Raw genomic sequence first — 16,116 nt, 5'->3', positions numbered from 1 at the left:
TTACGAACAGTAATTATAGAACGAGTATTTAATAATTAAAGACCCTAAAAAAATCGATGTAGAGAAACATTAATTTAGTGACGAATGAAGCATTATTTATTTATATTTTGATGTTAATGTTGTCCATAAAAGTTGATGTCCTTGATTATTTTTTTCACTGCCTCTTCAGAAAAAAAATTCTTTATTTTCTAATTTTAATCAAGTCTTTTTACAATTAAATCACATTATGTGTTGGACTTATAGTGTATGTACTTTTGAATAAATAAGAAATAATATCCACGAATGATATACTTCTTTATTTTAGACGAAATTTATGTGTTGTGTATTTTTAAAAAGATGTTGATTTACCCGTAACGATATGGAAAACAAATAAAAATGCTGAAAATATGGAATGTTCTTGTTTTTCTAAAATAGATAAATCACCAAGTTTAGTCAAAATCTAGTCTATCTCACAAAGTTTTTTCTACTAGTTAAATCACAAAGTTTTTAATTTTTTTGGTTTATCCCATGGGTCAAATTTAAGGTGGAATCTTTGCATCTCTACATTGAAATTCATCTTGAAATCTTTAATCCAACATTATATTTTTAATTATACACACATCTTTTTCGTCAAAAATTCCACCTAAACTTCAACTCATTAGATAAACTATAAAAATTGAAACTTGTAATTTAATTAGCAAATTTAAAACTTTGCAGGATAGACCAAATTTTTAAATGGCTATTTACCCTTCTAAAAATATCAAAAGATTGTGTTTTAAGTAAAAATATTTACATGAATCATGATATTTACGGAAAAGAATCGGTTATAATACAAAAAGGTGATTATCTGCAATATATAATTCGCCGCCTTAAAATTGTTACTAGGATGATTATAAAAAAATTAATAGTTTCTCTGTTAGTCTTCCATTTTAAATTAAAGGAAAATAGTAGCACTCCGTACGACTTTAATTTTCATATAAACTCTAATCATAATTTGATATTTATCGTCGAAATTCTCATCATCCCACTCACTTCATCCCGTTTATTACTACCAATTTGCACAGAAACATTCATGATTAACGTTTTTTTTTTAACTTGTTATCAGATTTTGCAATTAACATTATTGTAGTAGCATTCTCTCCTTTGATCTAAACTAATAATGGGAAAATGATGAGCCTAAAATTACTACTCCAGTACTTAATAGTAGGTTAATATACCATGATAGAAATAGATAGAAATTATGACACGATTTCACATTAGAGGGCTAAATAGTTATAAGTGAAATAAATTAAGAAGCAGCATGGCAGCATCTACAAACCATATTTATTGCCCCACACTCTTCTTCTTCGAAACGCTAGGTTCCGAAGGCGAATTGTCCCGAGCAATCTGATAATCTCGGCATGCAGTGGAGCAAAGTGCTCGAAAACAACTATGTCACCAAAAAATTACAACAACAAAAAAAAGTATTAGCAAATACTACTATCAAATAGTTACAACCTACGTTCAAAATAATTAATTAAATCTGGTTTTTAAGCAATCGCGGAAGATGGTTTTAAAATTTTAAATAATCCATTAAAACTCATTGGCTTATGCACTAAATAAAATCTACTACTACATAATTTGGAGTTACAAGAGATTGATAGAAAATACATACCCATACATGTATATGTTCTGATGCTCAACTATTTTCCTTCCGCAAAGATAACATGCATCAAGAAAATATCCTTGACGTCTCCGGTCTACGTCATCGTTGTCACGCTGCTGCGAATGGACCGTGAAAATAGAAGCTCCGGGCTTCTCAACCCGCGTTTGTGCTAAACGCTTCATGGCTTTTAGAGTTTATATAATTGTATGTGTAGAGAGAGATAGTCGAGAGTGATTTGGGATTTGAAGATATAGTACTACGATTTTTGAGATAGTATGGTTTATATAGGATTTTAATCGAATATTAGTATCTCCAATTATTTTCCAACATCGTTTTTACTTTTCGTTTTTTCCTAATTTATATGCATGAGTAATTCATCCAAATTCTAACAAAATTCTCCCTAGTACTATATTGAGAACACTTTTGTTCCAAATACTAACAAAATTCTTCTTTTATTTGACATCCGCAATACCTACTGTATTTGGAGTGAAATTATCATCGCTATTAATAAAATATTCTTCAAATTCCACCACTCCTTCACTAAATTCTCCTTTAAATGTTAAAGATAAAAAATATTCTTTGATTCCACCACTCCTTCACAGCTTCACTATATTCTCTTTTAATTATTGATGTGGATTAGAGTTCATAAAAAACGAAAGTCATATCCAAAATTCCAAATAATAACTCTAAAAATAAGTTCATTTTTCACATAGATTGAGTTTTCTTAATAAAAAGTACATACAACGATTTCAATTAAAAGAATATAATAACCGAAAATTAATTGGATTTTGAAAGTTAAAATCAATGTAATTTTTGTTCGCATCCCAAATACTATAAAAGGATATTGACGTTTAATTATATCACGGAATTTCCAAAAGTTTATTTTTTCACACGTACTTTAAACTTGAGAAATAATATCACGAACTTATATAGTACTCCCTCCGTCCGTGATTAGGAGTCCCGGTCACTTTTGCGCACCCATTTTATAAAAATGATAAAAAATAGTTAAAATGGAAAAATGGTAAAGTAAAAGAGAATAAAGTTGAGAAGTTGTCAACATTATTCTCTCTCTTACTTTACCATTTCTCCATTTTAACTATTTTTATTATTTTTATAAAACGGATGCGCAAAAGTGACCGGGACTCCTAATCGCGGACGGATGGAGTACTAGTTGTTATATTCTTTTATCACCGGCGGAAAAATCCGATTATATTTCACTTACCATCACAACACGTCGGATATGATTATCACTAAAAAATGATAGTTATGTGATTACAAAGTGTCTAAAATGCAGATATGATTATGATCTATCTCATTTTAATGTAGTCGAATTTTGTCATCTGTGATAAAAATACAACAACTATATAAATTCGTGATATTACATATATGTCAAGTTTAAAGTTCGCGGGAAAAAATAAAATTTTAAAAAGTTTCGTGATATTAGGTGTCAATACCGTTACAATAATATGAATATGTTAGTGGCTAATGTTAGCTCCTTCAGTCACCTTTTTGCAACCTGAAATATTGTTATTAAGGAAAGTGTTTATTTTAGTGTATTTATAACTAAAGTGAACTATTCTAGGATTTGAGGTTCTCATGTAAAAAAATAGCATGGTTAAACTTTAATATTTAAATTATTTACGTTTGAGGTCGCTTTCTCAAGTTTTTTTATATATATAATTTGTATGCACTAATTCTAGTCATATTTCGATTATGAATTCTCATCATCCCAACTATATTTCTCAATACCAGCTTTTACCATCATATATTATCATTTTTGTGAAATTTTGAAAAAGGGAACAAGTTTATAACGTTTACACTTGAACCTGTTGGCCCAATAGTTTTTATTAGAGGCCCAATAGTTTTCACTTGCAACATAGCAACAACAGATTTTAAATCAGTAGGATTTTTGAAATTCTACCATGTAAACATAAAATAAATAACTCTAATAAAATCTTTATCTATATAGAATGACTCTTCTCAATAAAAGTGAAGACAAATAATAGGAAATTAAATGGATTTTTAAAGTTAAATCATTGTAAATTTGATGATTTTGAAAGTTAAATCATTTTAATTAAAAAAATATAGTATAATAATTTTTGAAGTTGCTCCTTTTTTTATGGATCCATCACGATTTTTAGTTAATAATTCACACTACTAGTTTAATGATAAATTTAGATTAATTAATCAATAGATATTTACTTAGTAGTATTTTTTTTTTTAATTGTAGTAGGACTATAACTTTGAAGTGCGACTTTATTTATGGATCCAACACGATATTGTGATTTTAATTTCTAAACAACACGATTTAGGCCTCTTGTTCTGCAAGACACCTTCTCTGTTGAGCAAAGACGAATAAATTAAACCAAAACAAAGCTCAAAGCCCCCAAAAAACTCTGAACAAAAATTCAAGCCAAAATCGAACTCAGATCCGAGCAGAAAAATCGCAGAAGTCGTCCGATTTTAAACAGCAAAAATGGAGTCGGTATTCGGTCTGGTTGGAAAGGATTTCGCGATAGTGGTGGCGGACTCATCGGCGGTCCACAGCATTCTCGTGCACAAAACTAACGAGGACAAGATCATGATTCTAGATTCTCACAAACTCATGGGCGCATCCGGCGAGACTGGCGATCGGTGAAATCTCTTATCCGGATTGATTGATAAAATGTGTTCATTTCTTTGTTTTCATTGCGTTTCGTTGGAGAATTTAGGGCATCTATAGTTTTGCGGTTTTTGCTACGAAATTTTCCTGGATTAAGAGTTTTAGTGTCGTATTGAGTGTTTGAACGTAGGCTCACTTCATTTTAGGGTTGTGTGTATGGTGAAATGCCCTGTGAATTCATTGATTTCAGTGAAAATGTCTCACTCAATTGCCTAATAGAAGTTTAGCATCTGGAGATGACTGAATCATTGTTTTGTGATAATGTGTGATATGATGTCTAGAGTTGTGCTTGAATTTTACATGGTAGTTATTCACATACTCGATGGATAATGAAATCCCCACTTTATCTGTATAATGATTGTAATGATTCTGAGTATTTATATACTTAATTCTGAATTTCGTGGTGTGGTGCCTGATAAATCAAAAGTGAAGAAGCCTTAATTTGTTCTGTTTGATACATGGTTGGCAAAGGAAGGAATGAAGGTAGTCTAGACAGCTATTAACAAATGGATATTAAATTCTAGTAGTAAAGCTGCACTGTTGTGGTAGTGGCGTTGTTTCATTGTATTAAATGATTGTTGAGTGCAAGTCTTTCAGTCTTACATTCCCATATAGCATTCCTGGACAGTTTACTATCTTCCCATCTCATTTGTTTATGTGGTAGTTAATAGACCCTGTCACCAAATACTATTGATTTCACATGTTCCTAGTATGTCTCCTCTTTAGATGTTAAAAGAATATATTGTAGTTTAAAATCACGGTTGCTTCACTTGCATACCTGCTCTTTCTATTGGCTGCAGTTATCTTTCTCATGCCAAGTTTAAAAGTGACAATTAGTTTTCTTTGAATGTTATTGTAGGGCTCAGTTTACGGAGTATGTACAGAAGAATGTAGCATTATACCAATTTCGTAATGGCATTCCTCTGACAACCGCCGCCACTGCAAACTTCACCAGAGGCGAGCTTGCAACTGCCTTGAGGAAGGTAATACAGCTATTTTGGAGGTTGCTTTATGATATTTGATTTAATTTGACTATGTTTGGGATTTTTTAGATCCTTTTGCTTTATTAGCATTCTTACTGATTTTGCAGGTCTTTAACTGATCTTTTAACTGGACTTTTTGGATATATTTTATTATTCTTTGTTGATATTTTGATTTTTTTATACAAACCGAATGTATCTGAACCTGCTGTTCTAAGTTTTTAGTTCCGTTGAGTCTTAACCATGACATGTGTAAAACCTCTCCGGGTATTGTTCTTCAAAACGCTAGTTGCAGTGTGTGTAGTAAATATGATATGTATAAACTATAAATGAGAGAGAGGGATATTTTATTATTCTTTGTTGATATTTTGATTTTTTTATACAAACCGAATGTATCTGAACCTGCTGTTCTAAGTTTTTAGTTCCGTTGAGTCTTAACCATGACATGTGTAAAACCTCTCCGGGTATTGTTCTTCAAAACGCTAGTTGCAGTGTGTGTAGTAAATATGATATGTATAAACTATAAATGAGAGAGAGGGATAGTCATATTCAATATAACTTGTCTGTGTCTCTGTATTGGATGGTGAATTAGCATTCTTCATAGTTCTGTTTGTTTGTTTTTGTGCTTCTTCTTAAGTAAGAGTGCGTTTGCACTATGTTGCAACAATACTAGTTTTCATGTCTAAGTAAGAGTGCGTTTGCACTATGTTGCAACAATACTAGTTTTCATGTCTAAGTGAGTAGTGTAGATTTGCTGCGTTCTGTTGAGACAAACTAGAGCTCAAAATATTTTGCAGAAGTGGAGGAATCAAGACTAAAACTATGATCAAAGAGACATTATTCTGTCAAATGTTTATAACGACCTCTAACTCTGCTATGATTTTGTTTTTTCCAGAACCCATACATGGTGAATATCATCCTGGCTGGATATGACAAGGATGTAGGCCCTTCTCTCTACTTCATCGATTACATTGCCTCCCTTCACAAGGTTGACAAAGCAGCATTCGGTTACGGTTCCTACTTTGCACTCTCCATGATGGACAGACACTACCGCCGGGACATGACTGTTGAAGAGGCCATCAAGTTGGTCGATAACATCATTAGTGAAATCCGTAGTAGGCTGGTTGTAGCACCTCCAAACTTCTTAATCAAAATCGTGGACAAGGACGGGGCAAGAGAATATGCGTGGCGTGAGTCCGTCAAGGACGCCCCTGCCCCTGTTGTTGCAGCATGATTCTGCTGACTAGTTTATCAGACTTTCAATCCTTGTTGCTGGACTTTGCATCTGTTTTTAATATGTAATATGCCAAGAATTCTTGCAGCTTGAGGAAATTTAGGTGCACTTATTAGTATGAACTGCGTGGATGAGATTTCCTCTTGTCTAAGAGAAGGACATATCAGAGTGTGCTTCCTTATTGTTTTAGCAATCCGTTTGTTCAACATTATAGTTTATGTTTTAACCCTTTTGCCCTTTTCAAGTTCTTCTCCATTGCCATTTTAACGTCCCCTTCAAGGTTAGTGGCAACTTCGTTAAATTATTTTTGATGAATATTTAAAATTGTAAATGAAATTGAAATATTGAGTATTTTTTGCAATTATGCAAGGTTGAGATGTAAAACATTAAAAAGTGGTGCAAAATCGAATATTTATCATTTTCTACTTGATTTTATGGCCGATCTTGTCGTCATCTACTTGATTGAATAAGATGTGACAAATTAATATACTCCTCTCCGAAATTTTGAGAGATGAATTTACTACGACTAGTTATAGTAGGATTTTAATTGTAATATTCTGAAAAGTTGACTCTCAAATGCAACCGGACTAAGTTAGGATTTGTATTTAACACTTAATCATTACTAGCTGTAATATTTCTTACAATAGGAACAATTATTAATGTCTGCACCCCACTTAAAAGTGAAGCATCTTTTTTTGGAACGAGTTTATTTGTAATGTTGTTTTGTTAATTAAATGGAACGAGTTTATTTGTAACGTTGTTTTGTTAATTAAATGGAAAGAGAATAAAATACGAGAGAATAAAACAGAGAGAATAAAACAGAGATATAATATTTTCATTTCAGAAAATGCGTCACTTAAATGGAACGTTCAAAGAGGAAAATCAGTGTGGGACGAATGAAATATAAATATAATAAATTCTACTTAATGCGAGTACATCGAGAATGATGATTTATTTATCAGTTAATCGTTATAGTGGAGTAGCATTTGTTATAATGGCAAAAATTATTATTCTTCGCCCCACTTAAAGTAGTGGGATTGTCTCATAGAAAAATGAGTGGGCAAAGAGAGTGTAATATAATGGAATCTACTTGATTTGAGTAAAACGACAAGATGATTTAGCTAGCCAATTTTCTTTTTTTAATTAGTTAGTTACTATGACAGAGATGATTTTAGGTGGTCGCCAATTCGCCGCGTTTTCTATAATTAATAAGATGATTTAGTTAGTTAGTTAGCCAATTTTAGATGATTTAGTTACTCGTCGCGTTTGAGTAAAACGACAAGATGATTTAGCTAGCCAATTTTCTTTTTTTAATTAGTTAGTTACTATGATAGAGATGATTTTAGGTGGTCGCCAACTCGCCGCGTTTTCTTAATTAATAAGATGATTTAGTTAGTTAGTTAGCCAATTTTAGATGATTTAGTTACTCGCCGCGTTTGAGTAAAACGACAAGATGATTTAGCTAGCCAATTTTCTTTTTCTAAGTAGTTAGTTACTACGACAGAGATGATTTTAGGTGGTCACCAACTCGCTGCGTATTCTGTAATTAATAGGTTAGAGGTTTGAATCATTTAGTGTGCGCATATTTATAAAATTTTATGGAAATGTCTAACTTATTGGTTGTACGAAATTTATTTACTAATAAATTAGCATTTTCCAATAATTAGTGAAATACATTAATCATGCAATAATAGTCAATAATCAGCCGTCATTCACAAAATAAAAATTATTATGTAAAATAATAGTAATTATAAAGACTTATGTGATAATAATTAATAAGTATAAAATAAAATGAAATGCAAGGAATCAAAATTGAAGAAAGAAATAAAGAAAATTACAAAATTAGTGTCTCTTGATTTAGTAATAAAATCAATAATTGCATGTTGAGTAGCAAAAAGTGGGCCAAAGGGCTTGAGAAAGTGGCCGAACCCAGCCCGGCCCAATCAATAAATACAGATGACTGAGTATTAACGGGAAAACACATAAATGCGATAAAAATGGAAAAACACACAGAAAGTGTTAACGGACGAAGATTGAACACTTCCATTCAGAGACAATCACTTTCACTCTCTTCGATTTTCCATTCTAGAATCGGTCTTTGCGCAATCGCAAATACAGATTTTCACCTTTACAGACTTCGATTTGGTACAGTTTCTCACTCACTGCATTTTTGTATTTCATTTTTTTTCCATGATTCGTCTTTTTGCCAGAGTAACCACCGCGGCTTCTTCTGCGTGTCCTCTCTCTGCCTTTTTCGCTTTGGAGAATCTTTTATTGTCGCTTTCTCAACTTTGAAACCAAATTCGTTGCTTTGTTCCAGAGTTTGCGTAATTCACTTTAATCTTCTTTTTTTAGTAGGATTGTGGTGAGTTGTGATCAGTGTCCTTGTTAATTATTCTCGATTCATTTCAATTTGTTTTAAATATGTGTTTGAGAGTGAAGGGGAAAGGGCGTATTGGATTGAGCATTTGATGTATCTTCTTAGCTACATTTCACCAGCTAATGAATGAATAATTGAATATAGTTTCTGGTAATTATGGGAACTGTGATAGATCTCTTTTGCTTCTGTTGTGTGGTGTTCTTAAATGTCGATTCGATTGTTTTTTTTTTGAAGTGGGGATTTGTGTTGTGTTCTGCAGAGATGGTTCTCTTTTGATGAATCTGATGTGTTTTTTTCTCACTCATTAGTTAGAAGTTGCTATTCAGTTAATTTTGGGTTAAGTTTGAGAATGGGGAAATTGGAGTGAATTTATTTTATATTTGCAGCCAAGGTTTTCATATTACAGTGGAATTATCCTTTTTTGGCTGGAATTATTGTTCATGTAGTGGGAGTTTGAGTGTAACACCAACTTGATTTGAGATCTTTATGGATCAGTTCTTTTAATGTGTTTTTTTCATTTCTTCTTGACAGCTTAAATTAGGCATCTACGGCCATTGTTAGCCGTTTCTGGGAGGAGAAGGAATATAACGAAACCTGCATGCGAGACATATTAGTGTAACCAAAGGTTTGTATTGGGACATACAATCTTTGCTCTTGTTATATTGTGTATTGAAATTGAGTTGGTTAAGTTTTCTGTCATTCGATGAAGGTGAGCTATCACTTTTTGCTCATTCTTTCTTATGTGGATGTATTGTGTAGGCTAACAGTCTTTCTGTAAATTTATCTCACATAATGTTAACGATTAGGTTTAGTTGTTTGTTTGTTATCTAGCTTCGGAGAAAGCTGAGAAAAATTATATGTGAAAAGCATGTCCGATTTTAACTATTGAGTTTACAGCACTTAAATATAAGGTGGCTTAACGTGGCTGGTTTACCTCAACTCTGCAGATCCTTTTTGCAAAGTTTCTCTCTGCAGTCGTGATGGGAACAGTTCACGATAAATCAGATGATGAGTACTCTTATGTTGGAGACAAAGGGGACATTGGATTCATTGACTTTGATAATTGTCAATCTGTCTGTAGCTACAACCCTGCTGATGAGAGTGAAATTGTCAACATATCTGTCCCGTTTCCTCTCATTGAAGGACGAAAGCCTCAATCTGGAATCGTAGGAGAAACGATGTTTGATTCAGTTACAATAAGAAACACCACCGACGAGTCCTTAGATCTGTGGTCTGTGAAGATTTTTGACTCCAAACCTGAGGATTCATTTAAGATTTCGTTAATGAAGCCTCCAACAGCTGATTCTGATATGGAATACATCCAAGATTATATGGAATTAGTGGCGTTAGACGACAGAGTGATTAGACCAAATCAGGCTTTGACTATTTGGCTATCATGCAAACCGAAGGAAATAGGTGTGCACTCGGCCGCTATACACTTCAGTGTTGGCGACGAGGTGATCGAACGTCTCCTTTTTCTGCTGGCAGAAGATAGCATCTCCAAGTCTTTGTCATCTACAAGACAATACCAAAGACCTCAGAGAAAGAACCGTAACATCGCCAATCAGCATGCACCTGACGCTGCATATGTTGCAGCACGACGCCCTGCTGGGGCTGGGGGCCGGGGCCGGGGCCGGGGTCCAGGTCGTGTGTTCAGATATCATCTGCCCGAGTATCCTATTCCAGCGGAAATCCGTGCCATGTTAAGCAGACATGAGATTCCTGATCCAGTTGTTGAGGGGCTAACAGTAAAGAATTATGGTGCATTCTTCAAGAATCTATTAGCTATGGAGGAGATAAAGTTGGAGGTTTGAGACAATTCATTACACGTCATATTCTTTTCAAATGTGCACCTTTACGTAGTTATGTTCTGATGTTTGTTAGCATAACAGGATTTTGTTTGTGTTTTCAATAAGTTTAGGAAGATATGCAGTCGTATTACATGGAGGATGTCACCATGAAGAGCAAGAGAGGCCAGATGCTGTCTCTTGAGGTTCCAGGATTGGCTGAGAAAAGGCCTTCACTTGTTAGTGGCGACTTCATATTTGCCGAGCTTGCTTCTGATGGTGAAACATCGAGTCCTCGATATCAGGCATGCCTCTAAACTGAACATGCCTATTCTTGTTTATGTTAGTTATTATCTGATGATCCCCACCCTATACATAATGGAGCAATGTAGTGCTTCCTTTTTAAAAGTTCGGTGAAGGCTTTTGTGCTCTAATTGATAGCTTCAATCCATATTAAAATGCTTTGTTCCTACGAAATATTCGAGAAATTTCCTGCTTGTTCGTTTTTTACTCTGTGTTTATGCCCCATAAAATTAGCAAAGCTATTTGTGTGCACACTATCCTATCAATTTATGACAAATATTGGAAAAATAATCAAGCAATTAAATCTTTCAAGATTTGGTGGTGGAGGATTTTACTACTGAGACTAATACTACTATTCATGTGAACATCCATCATCATATGCTTTTACAAGAGATTAAACAGTTATATATCTTTCTAAACATCCTTATGCAAAGTCATGTTTCCTTTTCATATAATAGTATCATTTTCTTATGTCATAAGCTAATGTAGATTAAAGAAAGCATTTCATGAGGTTGTCTTTCTTAAGATGCCAATTCTTTCTCGTATCTAATTTATACTGAATTTGTAATTTCTGCTATTTAGCAGAGCTTGTTTATGAGGGGAAATGCCCACCAATTAGGCAAGCATGTGGGATCCTAGAACCGAAGCTTTATTTTGTTTTGGTAGTAGTTTGCTAAAGTTCTTCCTATCAGAAGGGAATATCTTATGTTATCAATGCACCTTGTTTCCACTGTAAACTAAACTGAGCTAGATCATTTTCTTTATGGAATCATTTCATTCTCGTTTCCATAATATATAGATTTAGATAATATTTCCTTCTAGTTAGATACATAGTATGTCTTTCCTCATAGTTATCTAAAATAAAGGAATGGACTCTAATTCCATAAGCCATAGGTTTAGAATTCATCTATTTAAAGGAGGAAGTGAAGATAGTTTAGCATGGCCCAACATTACTAGGCCTTCGGGCATGGGAGTTCCAAGAACTCTTTTGAAGTTTCTTTTGCTATACTGTCAATGTTTTCATTCTTTATTTAAATATAAAGAGTATTTTGTTGTCTCTCTCTTTGAATATTTGGTTGCTTACTTTGCAGGGCTACATCCATCGAGTAGAAGCCGAAGAAATACTGTTGAAATTTGATATACAATTTCACCGTAGTCACAGAGATGGTAACCTTTACAATGTAGAGTTCAACTATAACCGGACAAATATGCGGCGGTTGTATCAAGCTATTGAAGTAGCTGCTCAATCTTTAGAAAGGAACTTTCTGTTCCCATCTACAATGTCCAAAGTGAGACTGGGGAAATACAAAGAACTAACACCAATATGTTCCGACCTGAATGAGGAGCAAAAGATGGCTGTTAACATGATCTTTGTCCATAAAGGAGGCCCTCCATATGTCATCCATGGCCCCCCGGGTACAGGCAAAACAAAGACTCTTATTGAAGCTATCCTTCAAATTTACCGTGAAGATAGAAATGCCCGTATTCTAGCCTGTGCACCTTCAAATAGCGCAGCTGACCATATACTGGATAGGCTGATCAATGAGGAAGCAGTTCAGATTCCTGAGCACGAGATCTTTCGGCTTAATGCATACACACGTCCTTTTGATGATGTCAACCCCAGTCACATCAATTTTTGCCATCACGAGGATTGCATCTTTGTGTGTCCTCCGTGCAAAGTCCTGGAGCAGTATAGGATTATTGTATCTACGTATGCGAGTGCCTCGATTCTATATTCTGCAGGCATTCAGAGAGGTCAGTTTTCCTACATTTTTCTAGACGAGGCTGGTCAAGCTTCCGAGCCAGAAGCCATGGTTCCTATATCTCATCTGTACTCAAGAAATACCGCATTGGTTCTCGCGGGAGATCCTATGCAGCTGGGGCCTGTAGTTTTCTCTAGAGAAGCTGAAGAAAATGGACTTGGTACTTCATATCTGGAGAGACTTTTTGAGTGTGAACTCTATCGTAGAGGGGATACTAAATTTATGACGAAGTTGGTAAGAAACTACCGGACACACGAGGCAATACTGAAACTCCCCTCAGAAATGTTTTATGCCGGAGAATTGATTCCATGTGGGGACAAAAATTCCTCAACTTCCTGGGAAGGCATAATTCCGGATAAGGAGTTTCCTTTACTTTTTATAGGCATCCAAGGCTGTGATGAAAGAGAAGGAAATAATCCATCTTGGTTCAACAGAATTGAAGCAAGCAAGACTGTGGAGATGATTAAAGTTTTGATAGAGGAAAAAGGGCTTAAAGAGGAAGAGATTGGGGTTATTGCACCTTATAGGAAGCAGGTAAGCAAGATAAAAGAAGCTCTAGAATGTCTTGGTAATACGAATGTTAAAGTCGGAAGTGTCGAACAGTTCCAAGGACAAGAAAGGAAAGTTATTATAGTATCTACTGTCCGTTCGACTGTCAAACACAACGAGTTTGACAAGGTTCATTATTTGGGATTTCTTAGCAACCCAAGGAGGTTTAATGTTGCTGTTACGCGAGCCAAATCTTTGATCATAATTATTGGGAATCCTCACATAATTTGCAAGGTATACATAACTTTTTACATGTCTGACTAAATTTTAAGTTGCTATTACTATTCCTAGTTGTATCAGAGTCTCTCTATCAAGGACTCTAACAATGTTGCATATGCTAATACAGTTTAGATGTTTAAATTTGGCAGGATCCAAACTGGAACAAGCTCTTGTGGTATTGTGTGGAAAATAACTCCTACAAAGGTTGCTTCCTTCCTAAACAAGAGGAAGAGTCTGAACAGGTGGAGGAAGCGTACCAGAGTAATTGGGGTGAAAATTATCAGCCATCTGAGGAAGCGTACAAATATGATCAGCCATCTGGATCTCAATGGGATGAAAATTATCAGCCATCTGGATCTAATTGGGATGAACATGGAGGTGGATGGCAGCAAGATCAATGGGGCGACGACGGTGGTTGGAATCAACCATCTGAGGTTCCTTGTGGTGAAGAAGAAAATATCAATCTCAGGCCATCTGAGGTTCCTTGTGGTGAAGAAGAAAACATCAATCTCCAGTCATCTGATGCTCCTCAGGCCGATGGAACCAATCTCCAGCCATCTGATGCCCCTCAGACCGATATAACCAATATCAAGCCTTTGGATGTTCCTTTTAAGGACTTTCACATAAACAATGATGTACCATGGGAGTGACGAAGAAGACCAAGGGTCACACTCTGGAACTTAGCTCATAGTATTTTGCTAGAGCATCAATGGTTTTTGAAATTAGACATTTATAACCAATGAACCATGATTTTTGGCGGATCACAAAATATAACTGTTTGTATTCCGTCCTATGGATTAGATTTCAATAATGCAGGAATGCATTATCACAATTCTTGTTATTTAACATATCATTGATGCATTCTCACAATTCTTGCTGTTAATCAGATGTACCATTCACATAAGTGCAAGACAAGATATCAATTCACATCATGTGGTCATCATCAGTGATCTGTCATCGAAACATCCTACGCAAATTCAAAATACCCCAGCTACCTATTTTTGGAGGGTTGAGAGATGAAAATACAAAATAAGGAACTTAGCACAGTCCAGTGCAGGCAGCAGATCTTCTGTATAGCCGACGATTGGGCTGATGGCCTTGCTTGATTAGGCAATCCGTCCGCAGGTTGTTCAGTCGAAGGTTGATTGCTTAATTCCTGTGGAGGAGGGCTCTGGGCAGCTGATCATAGATGTTACAAATCCAAAGAGATTCAGAGTGATGTCTTTTAATCAATACTAAGCCAGCTTAATGAATCATGAACATCATTTTTACCAGTAGTGGGAGGCTTTGGTTTGTTGGTTCCTGATAAAATTGAAAATCATTAATTTTAAAACATCAAAGAGACACCGATAAGGTAGAGCAAGTAATAGAATGAAAACTGTGGCTAGGGAAGGAATGATCTGCATTACCTGTTATGCTGCGAAGAGGAGGCAAGGTTGCCGAATCTGACCAATTCATCACCACAAAGAATATTAGTATAAGTATAGAGTAATAAACAGAGCATGAATTTATACTTCAGTTATAAAGAATTTAGCAAATTGCAGAAAGATTGAGTTTTATAAATAGCATACATATTTTAATTCCAGTTCATCAATAATAGTTTCATCGTTACAGATTCAACATTAAAAAACTAATTATAAAAGATAATTGGAAAATAAACGCGAACTGAATCACAAGAAGCGAATTTGGCGATGTATGCACCGCCATCAGAGATCTAAATCGAACCTGAACAGAGTTTTTGCAGCGAGAAATTAGCAGTGGAATTTTGATCATTCCGCGCGCAGAGGGATGTGAGGGAGAGTAATTTGCTGGAATTGAGCGGAAATCCGAGAATATTCGGTTCGAGAATGAAGTAGCACAAGCAGATGGCGGAGCCGTTGGTGAAAGCATCGGAGACGTCGGCGCAGCACTCCGGCGGAGGGATTTCGGTGCGATTGTTGGGGGAAGCGCCGATGAAAGGGAGGCACGAGGATAAGACGACCAGCTCGTCGGTGCAGGCGGCGGAGGGAAGCATCATCGGCGAATCGCCGGCGTCAACGGCGGAGGTGAGATTTGGGCGGTGAATGAGGAGGAGGAGGAGAGAGAGAAGAATGTACGGAGCGAGATTCATGGCGGTTACCGGTGCTGACCTGTCAATCTGTTGAATGGATACTGAAAAGTGTGTGCATTTGGCGGGAATTTTAACTGATTGATTTTCTCTTCAGACTTCCCGAAATACCCTTCTGCCTTCTTAGAAATTACGAGGGAAGGAATGGAATAATATGTGGGTGAGTGTAGGGGTGGGTAGGTACGGTATACCTTACCGAAACCATCATACCGTATACCTTACCGTAAATATGGTATGCGAAAAAGTCATACATTTACCTTACCAAAGTTTTCGGTATACCGAACTTCGGTATACCTTATTTTTGGTATGACGAATTTCCATATCGATACCGTACCTCATTTTCGGTATACTATACCGAAGTTCGGTATACCTTACTTTTGCGGTATACCTGACTTTCAACATCAATTAAAATAAAAAATGAGAGTTTTTAGAATATTATTTATATTTTATAATTTTAAAAATAAATTAAATATAATTTATTCATAATTATATTTATATTTCACAATAG

At 35.2% G+C, this 16,116-nt stretch overlaps 3 protein-coding genes and 1 long non-coding RNA gene across 6 annotated transcripts; 2 read left to right on the top strand and 2 right to left on the bottom strand.

Moving 5' to 3' along the window:
• Positions 1-1,165: 1,165 nt before the first annotated feature.
• On the bottom strand, positions 1,166-1,858 carry LOC125218616 (uncharacterized). Its single transcript, XR_007175988.2, has 2 exons — positions 1,634-1,858; positions 1,166-1,408 (listed from the first exon to the last, which is right to left on the bottom strand). It is a non-coding gene; the product is annotated as an uncharacterized LOC125218616 (long non-coding RNA).
• Positions 1,859-3,965: 2,107 nt separating this feature from the next.
• On the top strand, positions 3,966-6,744 carry LOC125185194 (proteasome subunit beta type-2-A-like). Its single transcript, XM_048081690.2, has 3 exons — positions 3,966-4,258; positions 5,146-5,269; positions 6,162-6,744. The coding sequence occupies exons 1-3, from the start codon at positions 4,101-4,103 to the stop codon at positions 6,498-6,500; spliced, it is 621 nt and encodes a 206-aa protein (XP_047937647.1). The 5' UTR covers positions 3,966-4,100; the 3' UTR covers positions 6,501-6,744.
• A 1,785-nt stretch (positions 6,745-8,529) lies between these two features.
• LOC125224214 (putative RNA helicase SDE3) lies at positions 8,530-14,371 on the top strand. Of its 3 annotated transcripts, XM_089062967.1 has the most exons (7): positions 8,530-8,645; positions 9,412-9,505; positions 9,828-10,688; positions 10,802-10,972; positions 12,062-13,516; positions 13,651-13,776; positions 13,807-14,371. In XM_089062967.1, the coding sequence occupies exons 3-7, from the start codon at positions 9,861-9,863 to the stop codon at positions 14,149-14,151; spliced, it is 2,925 nt and encodes a 974-aa protein (XP_088919093.1). In that variant the 5' UTR covers positions 8,530-8,645; positions 9,412-9,505; positions 9,828-9,860; the 3' UTR covers positions 14,152-14,371. The 3 variants fall into 3 exon arrangements, with proteins under 3 accessions (XP_088919093.1, XP_047983533.2, XP_047983534.2); XM_048127576.2 differs by having other exon boundaries at positions 13,651-14,371; XM_048127577.2 differs by lacking the exon at positions 8,530-8,645 and adding an exon at positions 8,772-9,030 and having other exon boundaries at positions 13,651-14,371.
• On the bottom strand, positions 14,363-15,621 carry LOC125224216 (Bifunctional inhibitor/lipid-transfer protein/seed storage 2S albumin superfamily protein). The gene is made up of 4 exons (XM_048127579.2): positions 15,227-15,621; positions 14,911-14,946; positions 14,774-14,803; positions 14,363-14,680 (listed from the first exon to the last, which is right to left on the bottom strand). The coding sequence occupies exons 1-4, from the start codon at positions 15,609-15,611 to the stop codon at positions 14,493-14,495; spliced, it is 639 nt and encodes a 212-aa protein (XP_047983536.1). The 5' UTR covers positions 15,612-15,621; the 3' UTR covers positions 14,363-14,492.
• Between the last annotated feature and the right edge of the window lie 495 nt (positions 15,622-16,116).

This window comes from Salvia hispanica, chromosome 1 (genome assembly GCF_029641045.1).
Source record: "Salvia hispanica isolate PSC_SH4W2 chromosome 1, Shi_PSC_v1, whole genome shotgun sequence".
NCBI classification, from domain to species: Eukaryota; Viridiplantae; Streptophyta; class Magnoliopsida; order Lamiales; family Lamiaceae; genus Salvia; species Salvia hispanica.
Note: the sequence above shows the minus strand (reverse complement) of the source record. Positions and strands in the feature narration are given on the sequence as shown.

Excerpts from the sequence above, each read along its gene's own strand:
- LOC125185194 (XM_048081690.2), top strand. The coding sequence starts at position 4,101 with ATGGAGTCGGTATTCGGTCTGGTTGGAAAGGATTTCGCGATAGTGGTG. Across the intron at positions 4,259-5,145 it reads TCCGGCGAGACTGGCGATCG|GGCTCAGTTTACGGAGTATG; the intron begins GTGAAATCTCTT and ends ATGTTATTGTAG. Across the intron at positions 5,270-6,161 it reads TTGCAACTGCCTTGAGGAAG|AACCCATACATGGTGAATAT; the intron begins GTAATACAGCTA and ends TGTTTTTTCCAG.
- LOC125224214 (XM_048127576.2), top strand. The coding sequence starts at position 9,861 with ATGGGAACAGTTCACGATAAATCAGATGATGAGTACTCTTATGTTGGA. Across the intron at positions 10,689-10,801 it reads TGGAGGAGATAAAGTTGGAG|GAAGATATGCAGTCGTATTA; the intron begins GTTTGAGACAAT and ends CAATAAGTTTAG. Across the intron at positions 10,973-12,061 it reads CATCGAGTCCTCGATATCAG|GGCTACATCCATCGAGTAGA; the intron begins GCATGCCTCTAA and ends CTTACTTTGCAG.
- LOC125224216 (XM_048127579.2), bottom strand. The coding sequence starts at position 15,611 with ATGAATCTCGCTCCGTACATTCTTCTCTCTCTCCTCCTCCTCCTCATT. Across the intron at positions 14,947-15,226 it reads GCTGCAAAAACTCTGTTCAG|ATTCGGCAACCTTGCCTCCT; the intron begins GTTCGATTTAGA and ends TGAATTGGTCAG. Across the intron at positions 14,681-14,773 it reads ACCAAAGCCTCCCACTACTG|CTGCCCAGAGCCCTCCTCCA; the intron begins GTAAAAATGATG and ends ATCTATGATCAG.